The 17,662-nt window shown below is 41.9% G+C and overlaps 1 protein-coding gene across 2 annotated transcripts in view; it reads right to left on the bottom strand.

The window, feature by feature from the left end:
- LOC135564723 (uncharacterized) overlaps positions 1–17,662 on the bottom strand; it is a 50,503-nt gene that overhangs the window by 23,704 nt on the left and 9,137 nt on the right. Inside the window, exon 4 of one of the 2 annotated variants that reach the window (XM_065010621.1) lies at positions 9,740–12,174. The exons of the other annotated variant lie outside the window; for it this stretch is intronic. Coding sequence (XP_064866693.1) covers positions 12,115–12,174 — 60 coding nt within the window. The 3' untranslated portion in view covers positions 9,740–12,114. Of the gene's footprint in view, positions 1–9,739; positions 12,175–17,662 lie in introns of those variants that run through there. 2 annotated transcript variants of the gene reach the window in all.

A 17,662-nucleotide genomic window follows, 5' to 3' on the forward strand; every position in this document is an offset into this window, starting at 1 on the left:
ATATGCATAGATTTTTATCTTACTCAATTGATCTCAAAACCCACATGGCCCTGTTAACTCTTCATTGATTGAGTTCATTCTTACTAATAACCCCCATAAATATTTGTGTAGTGGAGTATTTGCATATGATCTCAGTGATAATTGTCCTATAGGATGTATTAGAGATACGACACGGCAAAACACTAATCATGGTTTAATTAAGAAACTTTTTTTTAAATGTTTCTGCTGAAGGGTTTTTACATAACATGTTCTACTCTGATAAAACCACTGTCTCCTGTATTCCTGACCCTGAGTTTGCTCTAGAAAAGGTCTCCTCAATAAATAAATATATACACTACCGTTCAAACGTTTGGGGTCACTTTGAAATGTCCTTGTTTTTGAAAGAAAAGCACATTTTTGTCCATTAAAATAACATCAAATTAATCAGAAATACAGTGTAGACATGGTTAATTTTGCAAATGACTGTTGTAGCTGGAAACGGCTGATTTTTTATGGAATATCTACGTAGGCCCATTATCAGCAACCATCACTCCTGTGATCCAATGCCATGTGTTAGCTAATCCAAGTTTATAATTTTAAAAGGCTAATTGATCATTAGAAAACCCTTTTGCAATTGTTAGCACAACTGAAAACTGCTGTACTGATATAGGCACCTTTTGTCATTTTAAAAAGTGACGTTGCGTCTTGGAAAACAGAATATTCCTGCATCAGACCGGTCTTCAGAAAATGACATTTTGGCTATACAATGACGGATTTAATCGGGAAAAAGACCCAACTGGGATGTTTATGTGATATATAGGAGTGCCAAGAAAGAAGCTCGTCAACGGTAATGAATGTTTTATATTTTATTTCAGCGTTTTGGGTAGCGACGCATAACGCAAAATCTGTCGTTTTAAGTGACATGGCTGTATTTTGAGGGTGCATGGTATCAGATAAAAACTGTTCATGCTTTCCCCGAAAAGCATTTTACAAATCTGACTTGGTTGATAGATTCACAACGAGTGTAGCTTTAATTCAGTACGTTGTATGTGTGTATTAATGAAAGTTTGAGTTTTATCAAAAACTATACGTGGCGCACTTGAAATGTCCGCTGATTTGATCCCCAAAGCGGGATCACTTCTCTAACAAGTTAAAGAAGCAATAGAACTGGCCTTCTTGAGACTAGTTGTATCTGGAGCATCAGCATTTGTCGGTTCGATTACAGGCTCAAAATGGACAGAAACAAAGACCTTTCTTCTGAAACTTGTCAGTCTATTCTTGTCCTGAGAAATGAAGGCTATTCCATGCGAGAAACTGAATATCTCGTACAACGCTGAGTACCTCTCCCTTCACAGAACAGTGCAAACTGGCTCTAACCAGAATAGAAAGGAGTGGGAGGCCCCTGGTGCACAACTGAGCAAGAAGACAAGTACATTATTGTCTAGTTTGAGAAACAGACACCTCACAAGTTCTCAACTGGCAGCTTCATTAAATAGTACCCACAAAACACCAGTCTCAACGTCAACAGCGAAGAGGCGACAACGGGATGCGTCCTTCTAGGCAGAGTTCCTCTTTCCAGTGTCTGTTATTTTGCCCATCTTAATCTTTTCTTTTTATTGGCCAGTCTGAGATATGGCTTTTTCTTTGCAACTCTGCCTAGAAGGCCAGCATCCCGTTGTCGCCTCTTCGCTGTTGACGTTGAGACTGGTGTTTTGTGGGTACTATTTAATGAAGCTGCCAGTTGAGGACTTGTGAGACATCTGTTTCTCAAACTAGACACTAATGTACTTGTCCCTTGCACAGTTGTGCACCGGGGTCTCTCACTGCTCTTTCTGTCGGGTAGCCTTTTACAAGCTTCCCACAATTAATTGGGTGAATTTTGGCCCATTCCTCCTGACAGCTGGTGTACAGTGCCTTGCGAAAGTATTCGCCCCCCTTGAACTTTGCGACCTTTTGCCACATTTCAGGCTTCAAACATAAAGATATAAAACTGTATTTTTTAGTGAAGAATCAACAACAAGTGGGACACAATCATGAAGTGGAACTACATTTATTGGATATTTCAAACTTTTTTAACAAATAAAAAACTGAAAAATTGGGCGTGCAAAATTATTCAGCCCCCTTAGGTTAATACTTTGTAGCACCACCTTTTGCTGCGATTACAGCTGTAAGTCGCTTGGGGTATGTCTCTATCAGTTTTGCACATCGAGAGACTGACATTTTTCCCATTCCTCCTTGCAAAACAGCTCGAGCTCAGTGAGGTTGGATGGAGAGCATTTGTGAACAGCAGTTTTCAGTTCTTTCCACAGATTCTTGATTGGATTCAGGTCTGGACTTTGACTTGGCTATTCTAACACCTGGATATGTTTATTTTTGAACCATTCCATTGTAGATTTCGCTTTATGTTTTGGATCATTGTCTTGTTGGAAGACAAATCTCCGTCCCAGTCTCAGGTCTTTTGCAGACTCCATCAGGTTTTCTTCCTGAATGGTCCTGTATTTGGCTCCATCCATCTTCCCATCGATTTTAACCATCTTCCCTGTCCCTGCTGAAGAAAAGCAGGCCCAAACCATGATGCTGCCACCACCATGTTTGACAGTGAGGATGGTGTGTTCAGGGTGATGAGCTGTGTTGCTTTTACGCCAAACATAACGTTTTGCATTGTTGCCAAAAAGTTCAATTTTGGTTTCATCTGACCAGAGCACCTTCTTCTACATGTTTGGTGTGTCTCCCAGGTGGCTTGTGGCAAACTTTAAACGACACTTTTTATGGATATCTTTAAGAAATGGCTTTCTTCTTGCCACTCTTCCATAAAGGCCAGATTTGTGCAATATACTGATTGTTGTCCTATGGACAGAGTCTCCCACCTCAGCTGTAGATCTCTGCAGTTCATCCAGAGTGATCATGGGCCTCTTGGCTGCATCTCTGATCAGTCTTCTCCTTGTATGAGCTGAAAGTTTAGAGGGACGGCCAGGTCTTGGTAGATTTGCAGTGGTCTGATACTCCTTCCATTTCAATATTATCGCTTGCACAGTGCTCCTTGGGATGTTTAAAGCTTGGGAAATCTTTTTGTATCCAAATCCGGCTTTAAACTTCTTCACAACAGTATCTCGGACCTGCCTGGTGTGTTCCTTGTTCTTCATGATGCTCTCTGCGCTTTTAACGGACCTCTGAGACTATCACAGTGCAGGTGCATTTATACGGAGACTTGATTACACACAGGTGGATTGTATTTATCATCATTAGTCATTTAGGTCAACATTGGATCATTCAGAGATCCTCACTGAACTTCTGGAGAGAGTTTGCTGCACTGAAAGTAAAGGGGCTGAATAATTTTGCACGCCCAATTTTTCAGTTTTTTATTTGTTAAAAAAGTTTGAAATATCCAATAAATGTCGTTCCACTTCATGATTGTGTCCCACTTGTTGTTGATTCTTCACAAAAAAATACAGTTTAATATATTTATGTTTGAAGCCTGAAATGTGGCAAAAGGTCGCAAAGTTCAAGGGGGCCGAATACTTTCGCAAGGCACTGTAACTGAGTCAGGGTTGTTAGCCTCCTTGCTCACCCACGCTTTTTCAGTTCTGCCCAAAAAAATTCTATAGGATTGAGGTCATGGCTTTGTGGTGGCCACTCCAATACCTTGACTTTGTTGTCCTTAAGCCATTTTGCCACGACTTTGGAAGTATGCTTGGGGTCATTTTCCATTTGGAAGACCCATTTGCGACCAAGCTTTAACTTTCCGACTGATGTCCTGAGATGTTGCTTCAATATATCCACATCATTTTCCTTCCTCATGCAGCCATCTATTTTGTGAAGTGCACCAGTCCCTCCTGCAGCAAAGCACCTCCACAACATGATGCTGCCACCCCCTTGCTTCACGGTTGGGATGGTGTTCTTCAGCTTGCAAGTCTCCCCCTTTTTCCTCCAAACATAACAATGGTCATTATGGGCAAACAGTTCTATTTTTGTTTCATCAGACCAGAGGACATTTCTTCAAAAAGTACGATATGCAGTTGCAAACCGTAGTCTGGCTTTTTTTATGGCAGTTTTGGAGCAGTGGCTTCTTTCTTGCTGGGCGGCCTTTCAGGTTATGTTTTACTGTGGATTGAGATACTTTTGTACCTGTTTCCTCTAGCATCCTCACAAGGTCCTTTACTGTTGTTCTGAGATTGATTTGCACTTTTCACACCAAAGTACATTCATCTCTAGGAGACAGAACACATCTTCTTCCTGAGCGGTATGATGGCTGCGTGGTCACATGGTGTTTATACTTGCATACTATTGTTTGTACAGATTAATGTGGTACCTTCAGGCATTTGGAAATTGCTGACTTGTGGAGGAACCAGACTTGTGGAGGTCTACAATTTTTTTTCTGAGGTCTTGGCTGATTTATTTTAATTTTCCCATGATGTCAAGCAAAGAGGCACTGAGTTTGAAGGTAGGCCTTGAAATACACTGCTCAAAAAAATAAAGGGAACACTTAAACAACACAATGTAACTCCAAGTCAATCACACTTCTGTGAAATCAAACTGTCCACTTAGGAAGCAACACTGATTGACAATACATTTCACATGCTGTTGTGCAAATGGAAGAAGATAACAGGTGGAAATTATAGGCAATTAGCAAGACACCCCCAATAAAGGAGTGGTTCTGCAGGTGGTGACCACAGACCACTTCTCAGTTCCTATGCTTCCTGGCTGATGTTTTGGTCACTTTTGAATGCTGGCGGTGCTTTCACTCTAGTGGTAGCATGAGACGGAGTCTACAACCCACCCAAGTGGCTCAGGTAGTGCAGCTCATCCAGGATGGCACATCAATGCGAGCTGTGGCAAGAAGGTTTGCTGTGTCTGTCAGCGTAGTGTGCAGAGCATGGAGGCGCTACCAGGAGACAGGCCAGTACATCAGGAGACGTTATGAGGTTTCTGTGTTATGCACTATAGCCCGTTACCATATATGTGATTGAATATTATCTGCTGTTGGCTTGTGTGGATGCATGTATGTGTTATGCAACATAGCTGACTTGAAACATTGTTAACAGTTTCAAGGCCATGGGCCTTTCTCATGATGGAAAAGTAGCATGAAGACAGGAACTGTTCAATGAGTTGGGAGGGGGGCACATTCAGAGCGGGGTGTTGCGAGAACAAGCGGTCTTTTGTTACATAACAGGAGCCAGGTGCGAGATAACGGTATGAGCACATGGATGTTCTTCGCAGCAACAGTTACATCTATCAACAGAAGCGCCAAGAGGCGGGGACCCACCTGAGCGCCTGCAATAGGCTGAGCAAGTTTAAACCACGCCCAGTCTCTACTGTGATAGGCCAACAGACGGGTTGGAAATGTCTATCACAGTATAAAGAATACTGTTTACATACATCTTGTCAGTTCTCTGTTTTGCCCTGCGAGGTGGGACAGAGAGCCCGTATATACGAAAATTGCATTTACCACTTATTGCTTAGCTAATAAAAAATACATAGTATACAATCGGTGACTCATTGTCATATTTATCCTGATACCAGATTCGAATTGATGCAACTCTAACATGGTGACCACCGACGTGATCTGGTAGAAGGACGACGCTGGAAATTGTCCGGCCGATTGGCCAGTACTGTTGTCAGACGGTGTGTCTCACAAATCCTGACCGGTCAACTAAAAGAGGTAAGCAGACACCTGTTGTGAAAAACTAAAGTTCTGCACATTGGACTTATCCAAATTTAGTTTTGTGAGACACCTGTTTGATGTAAGTTACCAAATTATGTGAATACTAACATTGACAAAAATAATTGAATATGACATATATGCTGTGGTAAATGCAATTTTGAACTGATCGATCGCTCTTATGGTATAACAACGAATGTAATGTACTAAATGGGTCGGTTGGTGTAACGCGTACCCAGTTGTTTGAAAGACGGTGAATCGGATTGGTTAAAGGAATTCACAAGTGTGTGTGTGTGAGCAGGATCGGAATGTAACAATGAATGCTGTGTACTGTTGTGCATGAGGAAATATTTCTAGTATAAATGGATATTTACTTTGGGTAAATTTTGAGTGAGTGCAGTACCACTGGGATATTAGTGGGCGCGCTGTATCAGAGTGAATGATCTACGGATAAAATTTGCAGGCCAACAAATTAAAAAGACCTGTGTTACATTGGATGTGTCACGCCCTGGTCTAAGTATTTTGTGTTTTTCTTCAGGTATTGGGTCAGGCCAGGGTGTGGCATGGAGTTTTTGTATTGTGGTGTGTTTTGTCTTGGGGTTTTGGTGTGTATGTTAGTGGGATTGTAGCTTAGTGGGGTGTTCTAGGAGAGTCTATGGCTGTCTGAAGTGGTTCTCAATCAGAGGCAGGTGTTTATCGTTGTCTCTGATTGGGAACCATATTTAGGCAGCCATATTCTTTGGTTGTATTGTGGGTGATTGTCCTGAGTGTCTTGATGTCCGTGTTAGATGTTAGTTGACACATGTATAGGCTGTTTTCGTTTCGTTTATTGTTTTGTAGTGTTGTTTAGATTCGTGTTACGTTTGTTTATTAAAACATGAATCGCAATCGACACGCTGCGTTTTGGTCCGACTCTCCTTCACCATTAGAAAACCGTTACAGGATGGTTGCTGAAGAATTTGTAGTACATTAGATATTTCAGTTGTAGCTGGTATCAAGTTTGAATGAAAGGTTTATAGATCCTTATAAGGGTTATAGTACCTGGTTATATTGCATAAGAGTAAGGGAAGATAAATAACTGCACATTTTTATTATTTAAATTGAGTGATTGGAACTGACGTATGTTTGTAAGGTTTGACTGATTCAACCGTGTATGTTTGCAGGTTTGAGTGATTCAACCGTGTATGTTTGCAGGTTTGAGTGATTCAACCGTGTATGTTTGCAGGTTTGAGTGATTCAAACTGATGTATGTTGCAGGTTTGAGTGATTCAACCGTGTATGTTTGCAGGTTTGAGTGATTCAACCGTGTATGTTTGCAGGTTTGAGTGATTCGAACTGATGTATGTTGCAGGTTTGAGTGATTTCAAACTGACGTATGTTTGTAGGGTTTGAGTGATTCAACCGTGTATGTTTGTAAGGTTTGAGTGATTCGAACTGATGTATGTTTGAAGGTTTGAGAGAGTCGAACCGTATGATTGTGGTACATTAGGTATTAAGTCGATGTACTAGGTTATGTTTTGAAACGGTAAAGGAGAAGTGCACGGTGTTTACTAGACAGTGGCTAGATTGGGACACATTCTAAGGCAGCACACAATTGAACCTGATAATTTATATTGTATTCAAATTAAAACAAGTAATTGAAATACATTAGACAATGGCTTATCAGGAGGTAGAGAAGGTGTTGAAAACATTGAAATCAGCATAAGAGACCAATGGAGGAAAAGAGGGAAAGGACTGGAAGAAGAAAGGAGAAACTATACAGGGAGTGGACAGAAGAGGGCAGCATTGCCGCGCCCAACGGGCTCCCAGTCGACAGGGAGCCTGGTTTGATATTGGAGACGCTAAAACGGAGAATAAGGAGAATCCTCGCTGGGGAAAAGCTTGGGCCTTTGAATTGTAATGTTTTCTGGGAATTGTCTCGGTGCCGGAGTTTGCTAGTATAGACAATTATAATGGTATGGTTATTGGCGGGGAAACTCAATCATTTGAATGGCGTTGGAGTAAAATTTTTGCCTTCAATGCGGGGGACTGGGGTTCGTGTCTCAGCCTTGACATCGATAGACTAAAATGAATTCTGATTGTAGTTCAAATATTTATGGGTTTTGCCCGGATTGATACGGTTATTAATATTTGTTCAAGGTATGACTGAACGTTTTGATAGTTTGTTTAGGTTGAATTGGGGTGTCCTCGGATGGGGCCACAGTGTCTCCTGACCCCTCCTGTCTCAGCCTCCAATATTTATGCTGCAGTAGTTTATGTGTCGGGGGGCTGGGGTCAGTTTGTTATATCTGGAGTACTTCTCCTGTCCTATACGGTGTCCTGTGTGAATCTAAGTGTGCGTTCTCTAATTCTCTCCTTCTCTCTTTCTTCTTCTCTCGGAGGACCTGAGCCCTAGGACCATGCCCCAGGACCACCTGACATGATGACTCCTTGCTGTCCCCAGTCCACCTGGCCATGCTGCTGTTCCAGTTTCAACTGACCTGAGCCCTAGGACCATGCCCCAGGACTACCTGACATGATGACTCCTTGCTGTCCCCAGTCCACCTGGCCATGCTGCTGTTCCAGTTTCAACTGACCTGAGCCCTAGGACCATGCCCCAGGACTACCTGACATGATGACTCCTTGCTGTCCCCAGTCCACCTGGCCATGCTGCTGTTCCAGTTTCAACTGACCTGAGCCCTAGGACCATGCCCCAGGACTACCTGACATGATGACTACTTGCTGTCCCCAGTCCACCTGGCCATGCTGCTGCTCTAGTTTCAACTGACCTGAGCCCTAGGACCATGCCCCAGGACTACCTGACATGATGACTCCTTGCTGTCCCCAGTCCACCTGGCCATGCTGCTGTTCCAGTTTCAACTTCCACCGGACTGTGCTGCTGCTCCTTTCAACAGTTTGTTTTGCCTTATTATTATTTGACCATGCTGGTCATTTATGAACATTTGAACATCTTGGCCATGTTCTGTTATAATCTCCACCCGGCACAGCCAGAAGAGGACTGGCCACCCCACATAGCCTGGTTCCTCTCTAGGTTTCTTCCTAGGTTTTGGCCTTTCTAGGGAGTTTTTCTTAGCCACCGTGCTTCTACACCTGCATTGCTTGCTGTTTGGGGTTTTAGGCTGGGTTTCTGTACAGCACTTTGAGATATCAGCTGATGTACGAAGGGCTATATAAATACATTTGATTTGATTTGAATTGAGAGACTAATCCGTTCGAGATAATGGCGAGGCAATTTCTATGTAATACATTGTGTTTCCCAAATGATCACTGGAATAGCCTATTGGGAATGGAGTCTATTTATTTTATTTTTTAAAGGTGCTGGGTCATGGGATGAGACAGTTATCTAAATCTGATTAATTCTAAATAATAATGAAGAGACAATTAAAATAGATTTGTGCCCATCGAAATGTTCTTATGAATTTAGTGAAGTACATGGCACGTTTACATTTTGGGGTAGAGGAAGTTGGAAGGTAAAACTGCATTATTACGTTGACTACACAATAACGTTCCTCAAATTATGACAGAGAAAATTGGTTGTGTCATTGAGAGGGAAAATGCGTGCATTATAGCTTTGAGTCACTTTACAGAAGAAAAATAAAAAAAGTTCCAAATAAATTTTTAAAAAGTAGCTGAATATCATTTTACAATCATTCCCAGTTATTGATTTTGGTTTGATTGTTCAGATAACACCATTTGAAGTTAAACAGGAGGTTAAGGTATACTAACATTAGAATCTGTTTTCATTATGGGGAACAATGAAAAGCCCGCAAAGTGGATTGCAGGCTGATTTATTTTATGTTAAAGGGACAGTGCACGTTTATCACAAATGTGTGAGTTTATTGGCAGGGTATAAAGCATTTTGGGGAGACAATCCTTTAAAAACTGAATGAGTTACATGAAACATTGAGGAAATTTAAAACAAATTATTTGAGGGTATTATTATAATTATTAGGTTTTGTTTGTAGCAAACGTTTTGAGTTTAAGCGGACTTCAATGTTCCCAGAGACAAGATATCTTAAAGGGGTACACTCAAATATGAAATATTATACGTTTTTTATTTTCTGAGTCTTAATTAAATAGGTGAAATCTTTTGATAGAGGAATGTTTAATATAGTAAGAAACACTTCTTTGGAGGGGTGGTATGACTTATGAACTCCATTGTAACTTTCCTTTGTGGTCTGATCAGCCTCATTGGAAAGCCATTTGGATGGAGAATCTAGGGTCATTTGTAATACTGATATTAAGGGCTTTTAATATAAAAAGGCAGTGAAATGTACATTATAGTGTCATATCTTCTCTGATGAATGAGGTGTGAAAATTAGCTAGGATAAGTTTTAATTGTGGTAGACTCATGTTAAGTATTTGGGACATATTTTGAGCCAACAGGGCAGGGAAGAAATTGAGATATTTGTGTTTGGTTTTAACACCTGTGTATAGGAGGGTGCCAGTGTACCTGTGTAATGGGGGAGGGTGTCCGTATGGGGATTACATGATAACCAACTTGGGACAGTTCTGGGATTGGAGAAGAGGGTATCCTTATAGCATAGGGGATCCCACAAATGTGGATAGGTTTTCCATGATATGGGGGAAACCTGGGAGCACTGTTGAACTCTGTAAAGGTGATGAAATCCTACTAACCATCAAAACTATTAAGCTCTCTGATGCAGGCACTTACACCCTCGGACTACAAAGGACCGGGACAGACACGATGGGTGTGTTTTCTATTAAGGTACTGCCAAAACCACAGAGGTCCCAGACGAACCAAGGCCAGACACACTCCTCTACCACCCCTGGACCGAACCTGCCACCACTGTGTTAAAAATCCCATTCAGGTAATTAATGTTAGAGACTATTCAGCTATTGATCAATTAGGCACTGAGACTGGTTTTGATGGTAGGGACAATTTGTGGCTGTCTTATATGAGGTATACAGCTAAGACCCTGAAAAGAAAGGACTGCATGAGTTACATGAAACATTGGTCATGCTAGACCTGTTCTGGCTACACACCCATTTGCTATAGGAGAAGGAGAGGGGTGGTTGTGTATTCTGAGAGGTTTTTACCAGGTTCAGCCCAATTCAACTCTCTGTTCCTCTTTGAGCCTTGTGTTTCCTACAGTGCCTCCTCATCGGGCCCCTTGGGGTGTTAAGGCATATGGGGGCAATTACAGTTACATCACGGGTACAGGTAATGGCATCGATTATGGGAGATTGCCTGAAGCTGATTGCAGTAGTAACATAACCATTAATTCCACTTGGCCAGTTACAGGCCTAAACCAAACTAGTGGTCTGGCTGATGTGTGGTGGATATGTGGACCCAAAAGAGTACTGAGACCCATTCTTAGAGGAGACTGGCAAGGTACGTGTGCTCTGACCAGTTTGATAATTCCACTGACCATTGTTGATGTTACTTCTGAACAGCTGTTGGGTTCTGTATCCAGGGGACGTGAAAACATTCCATCCCATGGGAGACATAGACGTAGTGCTCCATGGACAGAGGATGTAGTTGACATACACACTAACCTGTTGGGAGTGCCAGTGGGGGTTCCTCATGAGTTTCAGGCCTTGGGTAGGAATGATGGACTCTGACACTTACTACCTATTATGGGTCCAGCCATAGTGGATGCTAGACAGACTGCATGGATTAATTACATCTACTATGATCAACAGCGTTTTGTGAATTACCCCCGTGATGCACTCACTGGTATGTCTGAACAGCTTGAGGCCACATCTAGGGTTGCCAGACAGAATAGACTTGCTTTGGATATGCTTCTTGCCAGTCAGGGGGGTGTCTGTAAGATGTTCGGTGAACAATGTTGCACGTATATTCCTAATAACACCAGTCCAGATGGTAGTATATCTAAGGCCCTTAGTGGGCTTGATGCACTATCTGCTGAGATGAGGACCATGGCGGGGGTGGAGGAGTCTGGACTGTTCTCTTGGTTGGGAGCCTGGTTTGGTAAGTACACTTAGTATGGTGGTTACTGGATTTCTGACCCTAATTCTTGTATTTTTGTTATTGATGTGTTGTGCTGCTTGCATCATACCGTGTTTTAAGAAGTCTGTTACAGATGTGGTGAAGGCTTCAGGCATGATGCCTTTGCTTGATGCTCCAGTTGGAGATGCTGATACTGAATCAAGCTTTCAGGGGAGGATGGGGCTGACTGAGGATGACCCCTGGTTTGCTGTGGGTGAGGTTGTGGAATGATAACTTCTTAAATACATAACGTGTACGATATAACTTGTCCTCTCTTATGTGAAGGTTTAGAGTCCCGGGGTGGCAAGGAGCCCACCTGGTACAGGATAGGAGTAGCTGAGAAGACCAGATGGTTTATAATAATGCTTTGCTCTGCTTTACTCTGTTTTCCATGACCAACGTTTTATCCTATATCTTACATGTCAATAAACAATAACGTTTTATCCTGTTTTTGCAAAGTGACACCCTTATGGGTGTCAAAAGGGGGAGACAAAAGCATATATCACTTGTCGATTTTTTTTTTTCTTCTATTTTTCTTGGTTGATTTTTCTTTTCTGTTTCTCTGTAAAAAAAAAAAAAAAAAATGTTTTATTAATAATAAACTTTTTATTATTTTCATGAAATGCTATTAACATATTACTATGTTGGGACCGCTGAAATAAAGGATAATGAGTGACACCCTTGGTGTCAAAAGGGGGAATCAAAAACTCCAGTTTATATATATGTTAATCAACAAAGGGACGTGCATCACTTCATATATTCACAAAATAAAGGTTTAAAGTTCCTGGGTTCATCAGCAACCTAGTATATCAGATGGTGTGGTTACACCCCTTGGGGGTGTAAAAAGGGGGATTATGAGGTTTCTGTGTTATGCACTATAGCCCGTTACCATATATGTGTTTGAATATTATCTGCTGTTGGCTTGTGTGGATGCATGTATGTGTTATGCAACATAGCTGACTTGAAACATTGTTAACAGTTTCAAGGCCATGGGCCTTTCTCATGATGGAAAAGTAGCATGAAGACAGGAACTGTTCAATGAGTTGGGAGGGGGGCACATTCAGAGCGGGGTGTTGCGAGAACAAGCGGTCTTTTGTTAGATAACAGGAGCCAGGTGCGAGATAACGGTATGAGCGCATGGATGTTCTTCGCAGCAACAGTTACATCTATCAACAGAAGCGCCAAGAGGCGGGGACCCGCCTGAGCGCCTGCAATAGGCTGAGCAAGTTTAAACCACGCCCAGTCTCTACTGTGATAGGCCAACAGACGGGTTGGAAATGTCTATCACAGTATAAATAATACTGTTTACATACATCTGGTCAGTTCTCTGTTTTGCCCTGCGAGGTGGGACAGAGAGCCCGTATATACGAAAATTGCATTTACCATTTATTGCTTAGCTAATAAAAAATACATAGTATACAATCGGTGACTCATTGTCATATTTATCCTGATACCAGATTTGAATTGACGCAACTCTAACAACGTGGAGGAGGCCGTAGGAGGGCAACAACCCAGCAGCAGGACCGCTACCTCCGCCTTTGTGCAAGAAGGAGCAGGAGGAGCACTGCCAGAGCCCTGCAAAATGACCTCCAGCAGGCCACAAATGTGCATGTGTCTGCTCAAATGGTCAGAAACAGACTCCATGAGGGTGGTATGAGGGCCCGACGTCCAGAGGTGGGGGTTGTGCTTACAGCCCAACACCGTGCAGGACGTTTGGCATTTGCCAGAGAACACCAAGATTGGCAAATTCGCCACTGGCGCCCTGTGCTCTTCACAGATGAAAGCAGGTTCACACTGAGCACATGTGACAGACGTGACAGAGTCTGGAGACGCCGTGGAGAACGTTCTGCTGCCTGCAACATCCTCCAGCATGACCGGGAGCCGCACAGCCCTCCATGTGCTCGCCAGAGGTAGCCTGACTGCCATTAGGTACCGAGATGAGATCCTCAGACCCCTTGTGAGACCATATGCTGGTGCGGTTGGCCCTGGGTTCCTCCTAATGCAAGACAATGCTAGACCTCATGTGGCTGGAGTGTGTCAGCAGTTCCTGCAAGAGGAAGGCATTGATGCTATGGACTGGCCCGCCCGTTCTCCAGACCTGAATCCAATTGAGCACATCTGGGACATCATGTCTTGCTCCATCCACCAACGCCACGTTGCACCACAGACTGTCCAGGAGTTGGCGGATGCTTTAGTCCAGGTCTGGGAGGAGATCCCTCAGGAGACCATCCGCCACCTCATCGGGAGCAAGCCCAGGCATTGTAGGGAGGTCATACAGGCACGTGGAGGCCGCACACACTACTGAGCCTCATTTTGACTTGTTTTAAGGACATTACATCAAAGTTGGATCAGCCTGTAGTGTGGTTTTCCACTTTAATCCAAATCCAGACCTCCATGGGTTGATCAATTTGATTTCCATTGATAATTTTTGTGTGATTTTGTTGTCAGCACATTCAACTATGTAAAGAAAAAAGTATTTAATAAGAATATTTCATTCATTCAGATTTAGGATGTGTTATTTTAGTGTTCCCTTTATTTTTTTGAGCAGTGTATATGTATATATGACTAGCAAGCGTACTTCTTAGTTTTAGGTAGCAAATATGGTTAACACTAACTAGCTAGAACCAGCAGGAGTGGAAGTATGGCTGCCTACTTTCTCTCCGTGAGCGGTACCAGATATGAAAGGACACTTGAAACAAAGACTGCATTTACACAGGCAGCCCTATTCTGATATTTTTCCACTATTTGGTCTTTTGACCAATCAGATCAGCTCTTTTGCCAACAATTTGGCAAAAGACCAGAATTGGGCGGCCTGTGTAAACGCAGCCAATAAGTCTTGCTTGAAGTAAAGTTGTTTACTAACGGTTCTCTAGCTGGCTGGTGGCTAATTTAATCTTCTCCTTGTCCATTGATAAATTACATTGAACCAACGTGCAATAGATGTTGAATTGCTGTCTGCGTTCAGTGGGAAGCAATCACTATGTAAAACATTCAACTAGAAGATTTCATCGAAACTGTTAAAAGCTTAAAGTGGAATTGACAGCATTTAGCAACATGAAATATTTGTAACACCTTTTTTAAATATTCTGACAAGCGAGTACTTAGATATGGTCATTTTTACATTATCATAATATACAATGTTTGGGAATGACGTATAGTAAGGCATTTGTGAAAATAATATAGCAGTAGTCGGAAAGCGGCCGTGCGTTTGGACAATGAATAGACACTGCATTAAATAAAACCGAATAAAAACGTCTGTCCTGTCCAGGATCGGATTCTACACAGACCGGTGCTCCATAGCCAATCAGAGCTACAGTAGGCCTATATGCAAATAAGCCAGTTGCCACAAGGCCCGTGTTTCCAACTTAGCGACTTTGTCGCTATCTTTAGCGAGTATTCAGAACTCTCTAGTGACAAATTTTCCAAAAAGCGTCTAGCGAACAAATCTAGTGACTTTTTATGGTGTTTATTGGAGACTTTTGGAGACTGACGCGAAAGCACGATTCGTTCTTACTCTTCTCAACGAGCAGTGGGTGCTGTCCCAAAGCACTCACAGGCAGTCCAGTCCTCGCGCAGCAGTCCCTCCCAGCTGCAGTCAGAGCAGGAGATGCTCACCCCTCTGTGTCCAGACTGCAAATGAATCGCGCGTGCGGGAAGCCCCAGCTGGCTGATCCCGCCCTGGCTTACATTAAAAAAAACTATTAACCTGAATTAGGGCCAGACTAGTTACCATCATTTTCTCACATTGCCATTGACATTTTATTCTATTGTCTCTTTTTGGTCCAGAGTGTATACAATTTTTTTTATTATGGTTAAAAATGTTCATGTTTTACTGTGACTTGTTGTAGGCTCCTAAGTGGCCCATAAGATTCAAAACCAAACCAAATTAAATTAAGATTTAAAAAAATAAAAATAAGTAACTCTGCCAGAGTGTCTTTTTTGGGTCACTTGCCGGTCCCAAGCCCGGATAAAGGAGGAGGGTTGGAATTGTGACGTAAAAAAAAAAAAAAGAATCGACAGAAGAAAGTTCATTTGTAGTTCTAAACATATTTAGGGTGTTTACTCACTTTTTATCTCTCCCACAGCGTCCATCACAATTACATGCACATGTCCAATTATGCAAATTATGTGATGATGTAATTTAGCAACTTTTAGGACAGCCAATAGCTACTTTCCTTACTGAGGAGTTGGCAACACTGCAAGGGCCTGCAATCATTCACTTTGAACTTAACTATGTGTTTACAGGCAGTAGCAACAGCACGACTTTAGATCATTTGAACACATTCGCCAAAAGCCACTGAATGGATTTCTGCAAAAATGTAAATAGCACAGGAGTCCTCTTACATTAGGGAACTAAACAATAATTTTGATCAAACAGCCATGAAACTGTATTTTCGCTCTCCCTCAATTACCTATGCACATCAACAACTAATGCTAGCCATAGTGAGATGAGCTAAAATCTAATGAGGGAACATTAGATAAACGCTCTCAAACTTTTTCAGCTAGTTGACCGTCAAAATTGCCCTAATAAAAGTTGGGGAATAGTAGCCTGCTTGTCCTTCTGCAGCTTACCTGTCAATCCAAGCATGTCCCTACCCACGTTTTGACAACGGAATGGGAACTGGCCTGCCCACCCTTTTGATCGATGTCAAATACATTTGACAACTGTGGATAACAGTCGTTCAAGTTCAGCATAGCTAGCTAACCAAATAACAGCTGCAGCATCTCTAGCTGTTGCCAACGAAAAACAATATGAGGGGGGAAAGCCGGTCACTCACCCACTCCTCCAATGAAATCACGGACCAGACATAGCCTATTTGTTTTTTGTTTTCTTCGTGCATCTGCAACCCAAACTTAAATATGGCCTTTTATAATGTCCACTTATGTACATAGGATGCTGTCGCAATTTAGCATATTAAAACCAGAGATAAATCATATTATTCTAGCCGTGGTACTATGATTGCAGAGATGTGCACAATATGCTGCAACCAATATCAAAAAGTATTAACTCCAAATGACAACTTAGCTTTGGATTGTTGTAACATTTCAACTTAAAACATGTTATTAATTTTTTTGCACTGCAGCACTCAAAATACTGTATATTGTAGTTGAGTAGCCAGGTTACTGCTCAAATGTTGCTGTAATAGGCATACATGTAACTCTTTCGTGTTGTGTTTTGTTGAAGGTTTAGTTTTTGAGTTAATCATTGTTAAGCTTTAAAAACCCGAAGCCAGACTGCAACATTTGAGAAGCCTAGCCTGGACTGTGGCATGTCTGTCACTTCCCCCCACACTGCGCACTGTAAACCGGACACACCAATGTGAGCACATCGGGCTATAATTTCAGAAAGTAAATGACAGCTCGACTCATTTACTCGCTTGTGTGTTCTATTCGGCCCGCGGGCCTTGTGTTTGCCACATGTACGATAGGCTATTAGCCACATTATCACTGAATTGGGATCATTGCCCTTGTATTGACATTCCCAGCCTTAGAGAGTCGTCCATTTTTGTTAAAAAATATTGAGTAATTGAAACTGAAACGGTGCATCCCGAATGGAGGCAGCAAACAATGTACCAGACCAGCTGTCATTTACAACCTGATAGCAATATATTTTGGACTACCAAAAAATGTATTGGTGAATTATATTAATTATGCATTGAACTGCATTCATATATTCTGCAAACAATGCCTTAGGTCATGTATTTTTTTGTCAAATATAACCTATTTTTAAAAGGTCTTGTAAAGTTGGTTATGAAGCACGACTGGGAATTTGATATTTTTGACTGATATGATTGTCCGTTTGTTTCATATTTGCAAAGTAGTTAAAAGGCTATCAGTTCCACTGTAACACTGCCATAAATATTAATAACTTCCTAATTTGTTGGATATTATGTAGCACTTTATTCAAGTACATTTAGTTATGTACAGACAGGACATTCTGCACTTCAAGGCTGATCTAGCAGAAGGCAGCAGAGACCTTGCATTGGTGAAGAGTTTTATGCTCTGTAAAGACTGATGGCAACATAATCCAAATGCATTATTAAAACGTG

The sequence above is a fragment of the Oncorhynchus nerka genome, linkage group LG26 (genome assembly GCF_034236695.1).
Source record: "Oncorhynchus nerka isolate Pitt River linkage group LG26, Oner_Uvic_2.0, whole genome shotgun sequence".
Classification (NCBI taxonomy): Eukaryota; Metazoa; Chordata; class Actinopteri; order Salmoniformes; family Salmonidae; genus Oncorhynchus; species Oncorhynchus nerka.